This window comes from Ascaphus truei (genome assembly GCF_040206685.1).
Source record: "Ascaphus truei isolate aAscTru1 chromosome 12 unlocalized genomic scaffold, aAscTru1.hap1 SUPER_12_unloc_7, whole genome shotgun sequence".
Classification (NCBI taxonomy): Eukaryota; Metazoa; Chordata; class Amphibia; order Anura; family Ascaphidae; genus Ascaphus; species Ascaphus truei.
Window position 1 is genome coordinate 343,136 of NW_027453843.1, and position 13,725 is coordinate 356,860.

Genomic DNA, 13,725 nt, shown 5'->3' on the forward strand with positions numbered 1-13,725 from the left:
GTCTTTCTTGTGCTTCTGCATCTTTGTCTTTGCTACCGATGGAGGGGAAGAACCATTGGAGCTATCAGAGTTTGCTCGGCCTGTCTTCTTCACTAAAGTGTAGTCCATGTCTTCTGCAGCATCATGTATTGCAGTCTCCATAGGTGGCACATTTGCCTCTGCCATAATAAGGCGCAGACCAGAGCCACGCACCCGCACGGCGGCGGGCACACGGCACAAATCAGAGCCACACGCACGGCGGCGAGCACTCTGCACAAATCAGAGCCACGCACACGGCGGCGAGCACACGGCACAAGTCAGAGCCACGCACCCGCACGGCGGCGAGCACACAGCCCAAATCAGAGCCACGCACCCGCACGGCGGCGGGCACACGGCCCAAATCAGAGCCACACATACGCACGGCGGTGAGCACACGGCCCAAAGCACGCAACGCAGGGAGCAAGAGCACACGGCGCAGGGGGGGGCACGGCACCAAGTTCAGGGGGGGCACAGCACAGAGCGCAGGGGGGGCACAGCACAGAGCGCAGGGGGGGCACAGCACAGAGCGCAGGGGGGGCACAGCACAGAGCGCAGGGGGGGCACAGCACAGAGCGCAGGGGGGGCACAGCACAGAGCGCAGGGGGGGCACAGCACAGAGCGCAGGGGGGGCACAGCACAGAGCGCAGGGGGGGGCACAGCACAGAGCGCAGGGGGGGGCACAGCACAGAGCGCAGGGGGGAGCAGAGAGCACAGGGGGGCACAGCACAGAGCACAGGGGGGCACAGCACAGAGCACAGGGGGGCACAGCACAGAGCGCGGGGGGGGCACAACACAGAGCACAGGGGGGCGCAGCACAGCGCACAGGGGGGGGCACTGAGCACTGGGGGGGGCACAGAGCATGGGGGGGCACAGAGAACAGGGGGGGGCACTGCACTAAACAGGGGGGGGCACAGCACTAGGCAGGGGGGGGGGGCAAGGCCGGGGGTCACAGCAAGTCACAGCTCTGGGCTCAGTACTGCACACAGAACTCAGCATACAGTGCAATAAAGCTATAAAGCAAAGCGATGGGCAATGACCCACGTGGCAGCGGCGGCTCTCCCCCACGTGGCAGCAGCGGCTCTCCAAACGGGCCAGTCAATACATCCCCGACTGAAACTCCGGAAAGTGGTGTCGGCGGCGGGTGCTGTGATTGGAAGTGACCCACTCGAGGAGTCATCAGCCTCTCCGGTCAGTTCAATCAATCTGAATCAATGAAATGACTGACTCAATCCCGCACAGCACTAGGTACAGCAGCTCTATTTATGTCCTATGCAAACTAGCAGCATTCTCAATCCTCAGATTTCCTCTCTGACTGACTCAAGTCTCACACAATGTCACCTAAACCCCCAGCAGCTCTATTTATAGGAGTCCTATGCAAACTAGCAGCCCCAGCATTCTGTTCTTCTATTGGCTGACTTTATCATGTGACCGTTTATGACATCATCAGTTTTCTTTCAAATTAGATGATTGGTGGTTACAGGATTATGGAACTGATTGGCTGTTTTCAAAACTGACCAATCACAGAGGAGTTCAGCTGCTGTCTGAGTGTATAAATAAGGGCACAGGGGGCGGGGTTTGTCACTTCTCCTGTTACCCGAGCTGCTGTCTGAGTGATACACGATGTCTGGAAGAGGCAAACAAGGCGGGAAAACTCGCGCTAAGGCCAAGACGCGCTCATCTCGGGCTGGGCTGCAGTTCCCAGTCGGCCGTGTGCACAGGCTGCTTCGGAAGGGAAATTATGCTCAGCGTGTGGGGGCCGGAGCCCCGGTCTATTTGGCCGCAGTGCTGGAGTATCTGACCGCTGAGATCCTGGAGTTGGCCGGTAACGCCGCCCGGGACAATAAGAAGTCCCGCATCATCCCCCGGCACCTGCAGCTCGCTGTGCGGAACGACGAGGAGCTGAACAGGCTGCTCGGAGGGGTCACCATCGCTCAGGGGGGTGTCCTGCCCAACATCCAGGCCGTGCTACTGCCCAAGAAAACCGAGAGCCACAAACCGGCCAAGAGCAGCAAGTGAGCTTCACCCCCGAGACCAGGAGCAGAGATCCCCACATACCCAACACAAAGGCTCTTTTCAGAGCCACCCACAGCATCAAAAAAGCGTTATAGTATTTCACATTTCCTGCAGGACATGTGTTTATTATATTTCTATCTCCATTCTAAGTCACTTTAATTGTTTATGATAATAGTTCTCTTCATTTGTAAAGTAATGTATAATTAAGTCCATGTATGTGGAGGTGTCAGTTCTGTCATTAGAAACAGTAATGCGTTTGATACGACACTGCAGAAAGCAAATCAATATTTAATACCATAAAGGCACCTACTGTATATATAACTTGGGGGTGAACTTTAATTACCGACATGATGATTTTTCGGAAAAAATCCCATAAAATTGATGAACTGATTAAAGTGCATTTAGTTTGCTGGAACCATAACTATAAAGCTAAACAAAAAAAACGGTTTCTAGTTCATCGCTAAATAAATGAAAACAAAGTAGTGTAGCATGGCTAATACACTATAAAGTAGTGTTTGTTTCTGTTTGTGATTATACAAAAGGCGCAACGTGTTGGTATTAGGAGTCTATTCTTGAAACAATTTACCACACGATGGCGCTGTTGGATTAGAAATCGGTATCTTCATTACTTGGCTTGTAAAGGCTAAAACCTGTTTTATTTCGGACACAAATTCGCAAGTCATGAAGGTGTATTATACTGAAAATGTATATAATGTATCATTAAAGACAAGTGAGTAATATTGATGCAAGAACAATTAAAAAAAAAAATTATTCAACCAACGTTGTTTACAGATTGCCCTGGAACATGCAAAATCAAGTCATAATATAATTAATGTTGACATGTTAGAAAATCAAATAGCATAATGGTATACAGTAGAAAGATTCAATAACCAAAAGGCAGAACACATAATTACAGCATCTGGTCTTCGAAATAAACAGCACAAGTTTTTTGGAGGTACAATTTATCAAATTAATTCCATTATGAGCAAGAACAATAATCAGAATTTATTTTTGTACCACTAATATACTCTGTGCTATAAACTAAAAATTACAGAACCTGTCCCTTGTCATTTTTTTTTTAAAATCTGAGGAACAGCAATGTCAAGTACGGTCCATCTGTGAGCATGTGGCCCATATACTCTCTGTCACGGACCGCACACAAGTGAGCATGTGATATGCAACCAGGGTTAATACACACGGCTACTCTAGCCAACTCACCTTCCTCCTGCACAAGGTACTTTCAATATGTTTATATTAACCCATTACTCAATTGCAATCCCATCTATGTGCGTACATCACTGGATAATTTAGGCAAAATATGTAATTATTTACCAGAGTCTCAGGTCCCTGTTTATTATAGAAAAAAAAAAAGTGTGCCCTTAACACACAATCAGTTGTAGCTAAATGTGGCAGGCAATGAAAATACTCTCCACAAAGCGTGCACCAGTTTATTCTGAGCCCCAACACATTACTTATTAAATGTTTTAATACCCCCGTCCATGGTCAGTCCGGAGTCCCTGGGCTCTGTTCCCTGTATGGGAGCTGGCGGCACTCACAAGCCAATCGGATCTGGACTCAATGACCGGTTTGGCAGCGTGCTGCCACATGCCGTCTAAGCTCTGATCTGACAGCAAGGTATTGCGGAACTGCCGACTGTGCTCTGGCTCATTGGCCCTAGTCATACTGGCAGGGATAGGGTTGTCAGTTTGGTCAGGTTACACCCAGCTTACTTTACTGGTCTCCTCCAGGACATCCAAGGGATGAACTCCAATGTCCGGGGAGTGCTGGTTTCATTCTTGGGACCCTGAACAAACATAGTGTCAGATGTGGCAAGGTCTCAAGTCTGACAGCAGGTCACAGCCACAATGGGAAATAAAATTGGCAAATAGCCAAGGATAGTGTCGCACCACAAGCAGGAACAGGTGCTGAGGCTGTGGTAAAAACATAGTTATTGGCAACCAGAGAAACACACTAATACGTTTCGCTCCCAAAATAGGGCACACTCGACGGACACACTCTACCCCTATTAGTGGCACATAAAATTGCCATAATCAGTTCCCAACAACATGTTGGTGTTATGGCCTGGGAGGTCTCTGCCATTACGGATGCTCTGGGCCATGCCCTAATCGATGAAAACACGGGGCATCTGCAGGGACTTAGGGGCACCATCGGACAGGTGGCAGATGCTCTGGCCCAAACATATCAGGTTGGACAAGAGTGATGATCATGCCAGGGTCCAACTGGCTGGCCACCATCATAGTGCTGATGGTATAAGGGCACACATATTTCAACCGCAGAATGATCTGCTCTAGCCCAATGGTGTGCACCTATTATCAACAGTGTGGGCCACACAGGTTTTCATCATAGACCTGGCTCTGATAGCACTGATGAATGGATTTAGTCACCAGTGCATATCTTAATCAGGGACAGACATTATATAGGTCTAACTTAGCTCGCATTTCGTCACACAGTATTACTGTACTTATCCACAGTGTATCAATTGAGTGTGTAGCACACGCCTGGATACACTTATATGGAAAGTGTCTTTGAGTGGGCTCTCACAGGCTCCTCTTGCCTATATCATTAGGTAGCTACTATCAGTAGCGTTTGATCCCCAACATTCATTAGGGATCTTATTATATCCACCCACATACTTGCAGGTGGGTTATTAAGGATAGAGTCACGTGCTGTTTAATACTATTTAATTACGTTTTAACACCCTATTTTTTACTCATGGTTATAAATAAAGCATATTTTTATATTTACAACATTACAATCCTTGTGACTGAGTGCTGAAAGACTGGGTCCTTTTTCTTTCATATGATATAATCACGTCTCCATCCAGTCAGCACCTCACTGTGGTCTAACACTAGCTGTGCGGGTTTTCTTTGCGTGTAGCGAAATATGGAAGAGAGAAGAATCTGCCGTAATTTGACGACCAGGCGTATCGAATACTTGCCTGAATTCTCGAAGAAAGCGAGAATAGTCATGCGTCATGGTAGGCTCCCGCTCCCAGATGGGGGATGCCCAGGCTAGGGCCTTTCCATTCAAGAGAGAGATAATATAGGCCACCTTTGAACGAGCAGTGGGGAAGCACAAAGGTTATAATTCAAATTGCAACTCGCACTGATTAAGAAACCCTCTGCACTTGTGGGGATCCCCTGCATAGCGGTTGGGAGCCGGGAGATGAGGATCCACAGCCACGGGAAGAACCGGGGAGGGAAACGCCACAGTTGCCATGGCAGAGGAGCCTGGGGAAGGCTGCAATGAGGAGAGTCTAGAGAGCTCCTGTGTCATGGAGGCAAGCTGCGCCTCTAGCTGGAGAAGTCGCTGCATGGGGCTTGGTTGCTCAACCTCTTCGGGGTCCATGTCTGTGGGGCTGAGCATAATGTTACACTGAGCTCACCACGGACAACGAGGGACCCAGAAACTGAGGTGAGATGGGTAACAAACTGCACCCACAGCTACGGACACACACCTGGAAAGTGGAAAATAGGCGTCTGGAACCGTCTGGGAGTATAAGATAAAGTAAGATACTCGCCAGACGAGAAGGGAGGTTCCAGAAGATAGGTGGTACCGAGAGCCTGGGGTCCAGAGCCGGGAGGTAGGTCGGAATCCGCAAACCGAGGTGAAGGGGTCGGGGAGTCCAGGAGGTCAGGATACAAACCAAGGGTAGAAGACCAGAGCGGATCCACAGCCAGGCCGGTTCAGTACGCAAGGGATCACTAAGGAGACAAAGAGACAGGAACTGAGGCAGGCACAATCGTGGTTAACACAGGTCATACAAAGCTATGCTCAGCCAAAGAATGAATGGCTGAGCAAGGTATAAGTAGGAGGAAGGACCAATAGGGAGAGGGGGAGTAACGAGGGAGCAGTCCCAGGAAAGATAGAGATTGGTAGGGAGAAACTCACCACAGCTGTGCTAGATGTGCAGCTTGTGAGCGGTGCACGCGCATCAGGCGTGTGCGCCACGCGGGAGAGGCGTGCGCGGCCTCAGCTGGGGGCGGGAACTCCCCCTGAGGGAGGACGTAAAAGTCCTCTGCCGTGCGCGCGCACGCGCGAGATCAGTAGCTGCTGCAGGAAGCGGAGGAGAAGGGAGATCCCGCCCGCAGCGGCGAGAAGGCAGAGCTGGAGCGGGGTGAATAAAGTCACGGGGGGAGCCCCTTTAGAGAGAGCTGTTCCCCCGGACCTTACAATAAATAAACAAGAAACAATAACATAAACTATAAGCAATGGTGTATCTCTTAATATGGGGAACCAAGGGGGCCGGGGACCAAGGGGGAAGTCCAGAGGGGACCTGGACTATATGTGTTATTTGTATTACTGTATTTCCTCTTGTGTAAGCTGCCAGTGATTGTAAGACGCACCATAGATTTGACACTTACAATCAAGGAACATTACTTCTCACTTACCAGGTTTCAGGAGAGGTCCCAGGTCAGCGGAGGATGAAGCGGGCGGCCTTGACAGGACAGGTCCCACATCTGCAGAGGATTGAAGTAAAGACTGGTTCAGCGGTAGGTGAAGACCATCACGGCATGATAAAATGTGTGTGTTGATGTGTAGTTACCACATCCCTATCCCCACTTTATACTGTTTTCCACTTCCAGACATCAGTGATTAGCTCTTTTCTGGAAGGGTTACACAAAGAAAAAAACCTATACATTGGGCACAATAAGCCTGGCAGAGGTGGCCATTGCACACGGTATTGGGGTAGTCAGCCGTGCTTTGCTTTCACTCTCACTGGGGAGACGTGCTTTGCTTTCACTCTCACTGGGGAGCTGCGAGCTTCAGATCTATATCACCCTGCTCCACTAAGCCTTCTCCCATTGCTACTGCCAGGGCGTTGGGCAGAGCCTGGCCTGCTACACTGAGCTTCCCTGCCTTGCTTCTCCAAGGACATCAGGCAGGATCCGGCTCTCCAGAACTCCCAGCGATGGGCTACAGAAAGTGAATGCCGCCGTCCCACTGAACAACCTTGTGCTGAAAGGGCTTACCTAGCCCCGCTGGTGGTCTAAGGGGAGCCTTCGCACTGTCACCTGGCTTGCCTACTTGCTAGCAGACATCCCAGGCACGGCCGAATGCCGATATCTCCTGTGATGACTTTAGGACAAATAGAACATATATTTTTAATAAAGTGCCTTTCTGGCTGCAGTTTTAAATGTACAGGCAGGATGAGGCTTTTTCTACTTGCCTTTGTAATGCAACCAGTAACCACATGTTTTACACCGATGAGCTGGGGGCACTTCCTTCTGCAAACTTCAGAGACCCCCTTTTAGGGAAATGGCTATGGGTCTCGGGAAGTGTTGCGGATGAAAGCCCCAGAGCCGCAAAGTGTGAATTAGCCGGGATGCTCGCTGACCAGGAGATCCTGTTAGTCATCTGGGCTAGTTAACACCTTGGGTCCAACTCCTAGCCTGGGAGACACCAGGTAAAAAGGGGAGCACCCATATGGTAAGCAGCCCAGGTGTCAGAGTTGCACAGGCGCTGTATCAACTGGAAATCCCTGTAGTGCCCACTCTGCAAACTGGGGGCAAGATGGAGATTGGTGGGATGGAGGTTCCCACGAAAGGGATTGGGCGGGTATGTTATAGATATGCTAGCCGACCCTATATACATGCTCACTAAGCTATCCCCGTTGTCTTTTGTTTCCCTTTTACAATGTGAACAAATTTCCACTTTGCTTCTACAAGCGGATAAGAGCAGCAGCAACGATTCCCTAACGCAACAAGTTAATTACATCAGAACCAAGGACATAACTCTTCTTCAGGATTCCGTTAGTGCTGGGGGTTATCTAACGAACCCCAATGGACCAGAAAGAACTTTGCAATATTCACAGACTTATTGGGCTGGCAATTTACACCCCTTGCAAAAGGACAGCATTTTAAAAGACAATATTCTGGTGCTTTGTTTTACTTCTGGACATTCTATCCCATTCTCTTCCTCAGTAAGTGTTTTGTCAAGTATATTCTAAGGTTGTCGTGTGTCTGTCTATTAAGGAAATAAATGTCAGTTTATTTTGCTCAACTTGTGTGCTCAATCTATTTCCCTAAAATATAAAATTGTTGATACGTTCCGTCCATCGTGACAGTGGCCACACGGCCACAGTTGGAATAGCGTTTCCTTACCCTTACTCCAGTGCTGGCGGTCAAAAGACCTAAGGTAGCTGACCCTCCCCAGGCCACCAAACTAGGGGGGAAGAAGTCAAAAACCTGGGGTGTTGAAGTAGAGCCGATGGAGGTTGCCCACGAGGGCCAGTGCTCCTTGTGTAACTGGCTGGGCCACCTGCGTGTTAACTGCCCAAACTACCCCTATCCAGTGTAACAGGGTATGTCCCATAATACCTCTCTTTCCCACATAGTGTATCTATTATGCAAGTCCCTATTATGTTCAGAGCAGTAACAGGTTAATCTATGAGCCAGTGACCCCCCAGTGAAGGAAGTAAGGTGGTGACTCATGGCCTGTGTAAGCCTATCCAAGATGGGTACAGTCCATGAGCCCGCCCCTTGCAGAGACTTCCAAATGGGAATATCTGTAACCCGTAGCTCACTACAAATGAGGCGTGACCATGGGGCTGAGGTAGGGATTTGTATAGAATGCCAACCACACCCACGAAGGCACATCTAGAGTATAGGACAGTCGTACAGGCCGGATCAGGGTAACAGAAGACAAGGTAAGTGAGGTACTTGCGAATCTTGGAGTATAGAGCAGTGGATTGTTGGGGTACGTAGCCAGGGTCAGGGTTTTAGAGCGTAGAGTAGTCGTGGAGCCAAGCAAGGGTCAGTGCAGGAGAGAGTGGCGTCGCCGTGGTTCCAAATCCAGGGTCAGTGCAGGAGAGAGTAGAGTAGTCGTTGCCAAAGCCAAGGTCAGTGCAGGAGAGCATCACAGAGTAGTATCCATGCAGGGTCAGGCAGCAGGGTTCAGGCAGACAGGAACTAGGTGATGAGTGCAGCGTCACACAAACAGAGGTTATGCTCGGCAATGACTGGGAGCTCTGAGAGCATATTTATAGGACCTCCCACCAATGGGAGGCAACCAGGAAGCAGACGTGCGGACAGGATAGGCTGCTGGATCATGCAGGTGTGTCCTATTACACGGCCAATAGCTACCGCGTCAGAATGTGTGCATGCCCCCCGCAAAACCCGTAGGTGACATGGTCACGCGCTGTCATCGTGCGCCACGACACCCGCACCGCCATGAGGGCGGAAACCAGAGGCGAGACCCGTGGAGATAGAGGAGGGGCACAACTGCGCCGCATAACAGTGATATCAGGACAGGGCCGGGTACCAGAGGCAGGACCCGCTGAGGTAGAGGCGGAGTGAGGGGCGTAACCGTGCTGCATAGGGGTGATGCCAGTATGGGGGCGGGACAGAGGGGCGGAGACCACAGACCACTGGCAAGACCGTGTACCACGCATGCACGCTGCGCATCAAGACAGGAGGAGCAAGAACGCGCTCCATGCCCAGAGACCGAAGGGGACTGCACAGAAACCGCGCACCGTGCGTAAGTTCCACCCCAGTTTGCCACTCTTGGGTGTTATGGTAGTCCAATGGGCAAGTGAGGGTTAAAGGGGCAGGAGCAGCAGAACAGCGAATCCTCACAGTATCACATTTAGTCAGTCTTGTGCTGGGAGGAGAAGAAAGCACAAGGGCTGTCATTGTTCCCCATCGGGGGAAAGCATGCCCACCCCAGGCTCAGGCCTGGGGACCATTAAGGCGCATGGTGAAAAAAAATGGTGAGCAGGAAAGGGCTAGAAATAAGGTCCGGGGTCCGGCTTTCACTGGGCTAGAGCCAATGGTTTCCCGCAGACCTGGTGGCGCCTTCCCAGCGGGATATTTGGGGTTGACCGGAGGGACCTATTGCAGGGGAAGCCTATTGTGTTAGGGGAAGCCAGACAGGCTTTACCTTATTATGTGAGGCTGGCTACCCCTATCGTCACATGTGTGTTGTGTGTTTTCTGGCTTGCCAGAATAAACTTTTGTTTATTCATCTAGTGTGTCATTCGGGAGAAGGAGTGGCTCAGTGAGTAAACACTGAGTAAAACACACTGGCACTGAGAGTGAGTTTGAAGCCTGGTTCAACTCCGAGTGTCAACTACTTGTGACCTTGGGCAAGTCACTTTATATCCCTGTGTCTCTGGCTCCAACAAAATAGATTGTAAGCTCCACGGGGCAAGGACTGTGTCTGCAAAATGTCCCTGTAAAGTGCTACATAAAACTAGCAGCGCTATACAAGAACGTACTATTATTTTTATTATTATTATTATTTTCTGGTGATAGTGATCCTGATGTAAAGATGTTAAAAGTTCTGGTCTCTGGTGACAATGGTCACAAAACATGTCAGTTCCTATACACAGTGCTAATAGTGACATTACATAGTTATGTAACACACAGGGTGACTAATAAAATAACCTAATCTTCCATTAATATCACATATATATATTTTTTGTAACCGACAAATAAACATATTTTTAACACTTCCCAATTGTATTATAAAGCTTAAACAAAATAGATGTTTGATTATTACATTATTAAAATATATTTACTGTCATTCACATGATGTGTATGTTACTATGATTTTGTTTTTAGAAAACATAATTTTACATACATATCATTATAAACTATTCATTTGTAGAACAGATGGAATACAAAACTTTTCGAATCTCCCATTTAATAACCAATATTCATAACTGACAATGGAATAATACAGAGCTTAGTACCGGGGAAATGGAACAACATGAAATAGCAATGTACGCTGCTCAGGAATTATTGTGCTACTTGTACATATATAGTGAATCCCCAGACAATGTTTATATATTTATATGCACATTATTTTAAACTGATACTGTAGAATAATATGTCCTTAGTGTCACTGTATGAGGATGGAGGTTGCACATTTAGTCTGAGCAAAGTAAAAGTGACAGAAATAGACAGATATGAATGAAATCTGGCAAATCCCGGGCTACAGAGCCGAACTTTCACCCATTATTCCTAATTGTGTTTGTACTTTCCCAGCAGAAAAATGATACAGCAGTGAAGAGAATATAATTCCTTATAAATTGCATGCAAGAAGGGGGGATGTGAGTAATAATTAGGGGATAAAATGCCCTTTTCTTGCAGCCTCAGAAACACAAAGTCAGAGCAGTGTTTGTGATCCGGGAGGATGAGAGTCAGGGCGGGGCTTAGTGATTATACCCAATGAGAAAGAAGCTCACTCCGATAACTAACCAATCACAGAGCAGCAGGCTCTCTATATAAGTCCCGGCAGGTCCCCGCCCCCAGTATAACTTTCTGTCAGTGTGTTGGGATATTTTACCTGCAGCTGCAATGGCCGAGACCGCTCCTGCTCCTCCTCCTCCAGCTGAAAGCGCCGCCAAGAAGAAGCAGCCGAAGAAAGCGGCCGGAGCCTCGAAAAGCCGCCCAGCAAAGTCCGGTCCCAGCGTGTCCGATCTGATAGTGAGAGCTGTGTCCGCCTCTAAGGAGCGCAGCGGGGTCTCCCTGTCCGCTCTGAAGAAGGCTCTGGCTGCAGGAGGCTACGATGTGGAGAAGAATAACAGCCGCCTGAAGCTGGCTCTCAAGGGCTTGGTGAGCAAGGAAACCCTGATCCAGCTGAAAGGGAGCGGAGCCTCCGGATCGTTCAAGCTGAATAAGAAGCAGCTGGAGAGCAAGGAGAAGGCGGCCAAGAAAAAGGATGTGGGGAAACCCAAGAAGCCAGTGGCAAAGAAACCCGCCAAGTCCCCCAAGAAACCCAAAAAGGCTCCGGCGGGAGTGAAGAAAAGCCCCAAAAAGGTCAAGAAACCGGCGGCCGCCAAGAAGCCAGCAAAAAGCCCGAAGAAGTCTAAAGCTGCCAAGCCCAGGAAGGCTGTGAAGAGCCCGGCGGCTAAAAAGGCTGCGAAGCCAAAAGCTGCTAAGAGTCCAGCTAAGGCCAAGGCAGCCAAACCCAAAGCAGCAAAGCCCAAGAGGGCGGCAGCTCCTAAGAAGTGAGACCGAGAACTTCAGCCTCTTACAAACACAAAGGCTCTTTTAAGAGCCACCACAACCCCACTTAGAGAGCTGTGCACATAATGTGTAACTGGGAATGTTTCTCCAATTTATCCCATGCAGGGGTTTGTGTTACACTGCCAGAGCATAAGTGTATATGCATTGATACTGCGAGCACTGTAAGGTGCATGTGTAAGTTTGTAGTCCCTAACCTATTTCACGAATACATTTTTTCTCAGACAAACTGACATATTAGGTGACATTATGGTTTTGTGTCTACATAATATTCACATACACGGTTTATATAAAATTAAAAAAAGTGTAGTTTACATCAGAAAAAACGTATTTATCACCATGTTATTAAAAAAAAGTGTTTACATCACATTGAAAGCATCAAGCACACGCTATTCCATAACACTTCAGTTTGATCACCAGTGGCACATGGGAGGGGGACATTTACAGGTTTGTCTTCACGTGCAGCCATATACAGCATGAAATGGTGACTATGCATGCAAGTCTATATATCACATGACAAAGAATACACAAATATTGAAGGTGCGTTTATCTATATTGTCACACATCAAGTACATATGTTGGTACAAGGATAACACACTTCTTTCATTCTCTATATTGAGATCAGTATCCGTGTGTTAATATTGATCAGGCCATTTCATTGAAAATGTGGTGGCTCTTAAAAGAGCCTTTGTTTTTGGGGTGTAAATGAAGTCAGGGTGCAGCCGGCCTAAGCTCTCTCCCCTCTGATCCTGCGGGCCAGCTGGATGTCCTTGGGCATGATAGTGACCCTCTTGGCGTGGATAGCGCACAGGTTGGTGTCCTCGAAGAGCCCCACCAGATAAGCCTCGCTGGCCTCCTGCAGAGCCATGACAGCCGAGCTCTGGAAGCGCAGGTCAGTCTTGAAGTCCTGGGCGATCTCCCGGACCAGGCGCTGGAAGGGCAGCTTGCGGATGAGCAGCTCGGTGGACTTCTGGTAGCGGCGGATCTCCCTGAGAGCCACAGTACCGGGCCGGTAGCGGTGAGGCTTCTTCACTCCGCCGGTGGCCGGAGCGCTCTTTCTGGCAGCCTTGGTCGCTAGCTGCTTACGGGGAGCCTTCCCTCCGGTGGATTTCCGGGCGGTCTGCTTGGTCCGGGCCATCCTGTGCTGCTGTGTCAGTGCGCGTCTCCGGTCAGGAACTAATAAAGGAAAAAACTGACCGTTCTGTTCTGACTGACAGATTAAATCTGTCAGTGGTGATATTGGATACCGAGGCTTGAGCCTCATTACTCCAAGTTCTCTTGTTGAGTGTATTGTCGCACTCTTTAGGAAGCTTCTTGATCTGTGTTACTTGCCACAGTTGAGTTGGTTTCACAGGTTCAGCGCTGTGATGGGTCGTGGGTAGCGGTCAAATGGGTTTGCAGAGATCGCAGCAAGCTTCTTGATCAGCGGGTTTGAGTTCTGGTCCAGTTCCTTGTAGAATTTCTTGTTGAGCTTCTTTAGATGTTCGTCTAACATCTCGATACCCAGTTCCCTATGAAGGTCTGCTATTCTTGTAGGAAGTGGAGCGTTGGACGCAATCCGCAGCGCCTTGTTCTGTAATTTTTGGAGAGATGATCTTTGATGTTGGTGGCAACCACTCCACACCGGGGAGGCGTATGTCATTGTGGGTCTAATGATCGCCTTGATCACATTGACTTTGCTCTTGATGGGCATGGTCCTTGT

General features: G+C 49.1%; 3 protein-coding genes across 3 annotated transcripts; 2 read left to right on the forward strand and 1 right to left on the reverse strand.

Annotated features, from left to right (window-relative positions):
• Window positions 1-1,638: 1,638 nt before the first annotated feature.
• On the forward strand, window positions 1,639-2,034 carry LOC142473843 (histone H2A type 1-like). The gene has a single exon (XM_075580788.1). It carries the CDS (start codon window positions 1,639-1,641, stop codon window positions 2,032-2,034), a length of 396 nt encoding a protein of 131 aa, XP_075436903.1.
• A 9,286-nt stretch (window positions 2,035-11,320) lies between these two features.
• Window positions 11,321-12,261, forward strand: LOC142473854 (histone H1-like). The gene has a single exon (XM_075580798.1). The coding sequence runs from the start codon at window positions 11,355-11,357 to the stop codon at window positions 12,009-12,011; it is 657 nt and encodes a 218-aa protein (XP_075436913.1). The 5' UTR covers window positions 11,321-11,354; the 3' UTR covers window positions 12,012-12,261.
• A 452-nt stretch (window positions 12,262-12,713) lies between these two features.
• Window positions 12,714-13,185, reverse strand: LOC142473855 (histone H3). The gene has a single exon (XM_075580799.1). It carries the CDS (start codon window positions 13,159-13,161, stop codon window positions 12,751-12,753), a length of 411 nt encoding a protein of 136 aa, XP_075436914.1. The 5' UTR covers window positions 13,162-13,185; the 3' UTR covers window positions 12,714-12,750.
• Window positions 13,186-13,725: the final 540 nt, after the last annotated feature.

Coding starts and splice junctions, on each gene's coding strand:
- LOC142473843 (XM_075580788.1), top strand. CDS start 1,639: ATGTCTGGAAGAGGCAAACAAGGCGGGAAAACTCGCGCTAAGGCCAAG.
- LOC142473855 (XM_075580799.1), bottom strand. CDS start 13,161: ATGGCCCGGACCAAGCAGACCGCCCGGAAATCCACCGGAGGGAAGGCT.
- LOC142473854 (XM_075580798.1), top strand. CDS start 11,355: ATGGCCGAGACCGCTCCTGCTCCTCCTCCTCCAGCTGAAAGCGCCGCC.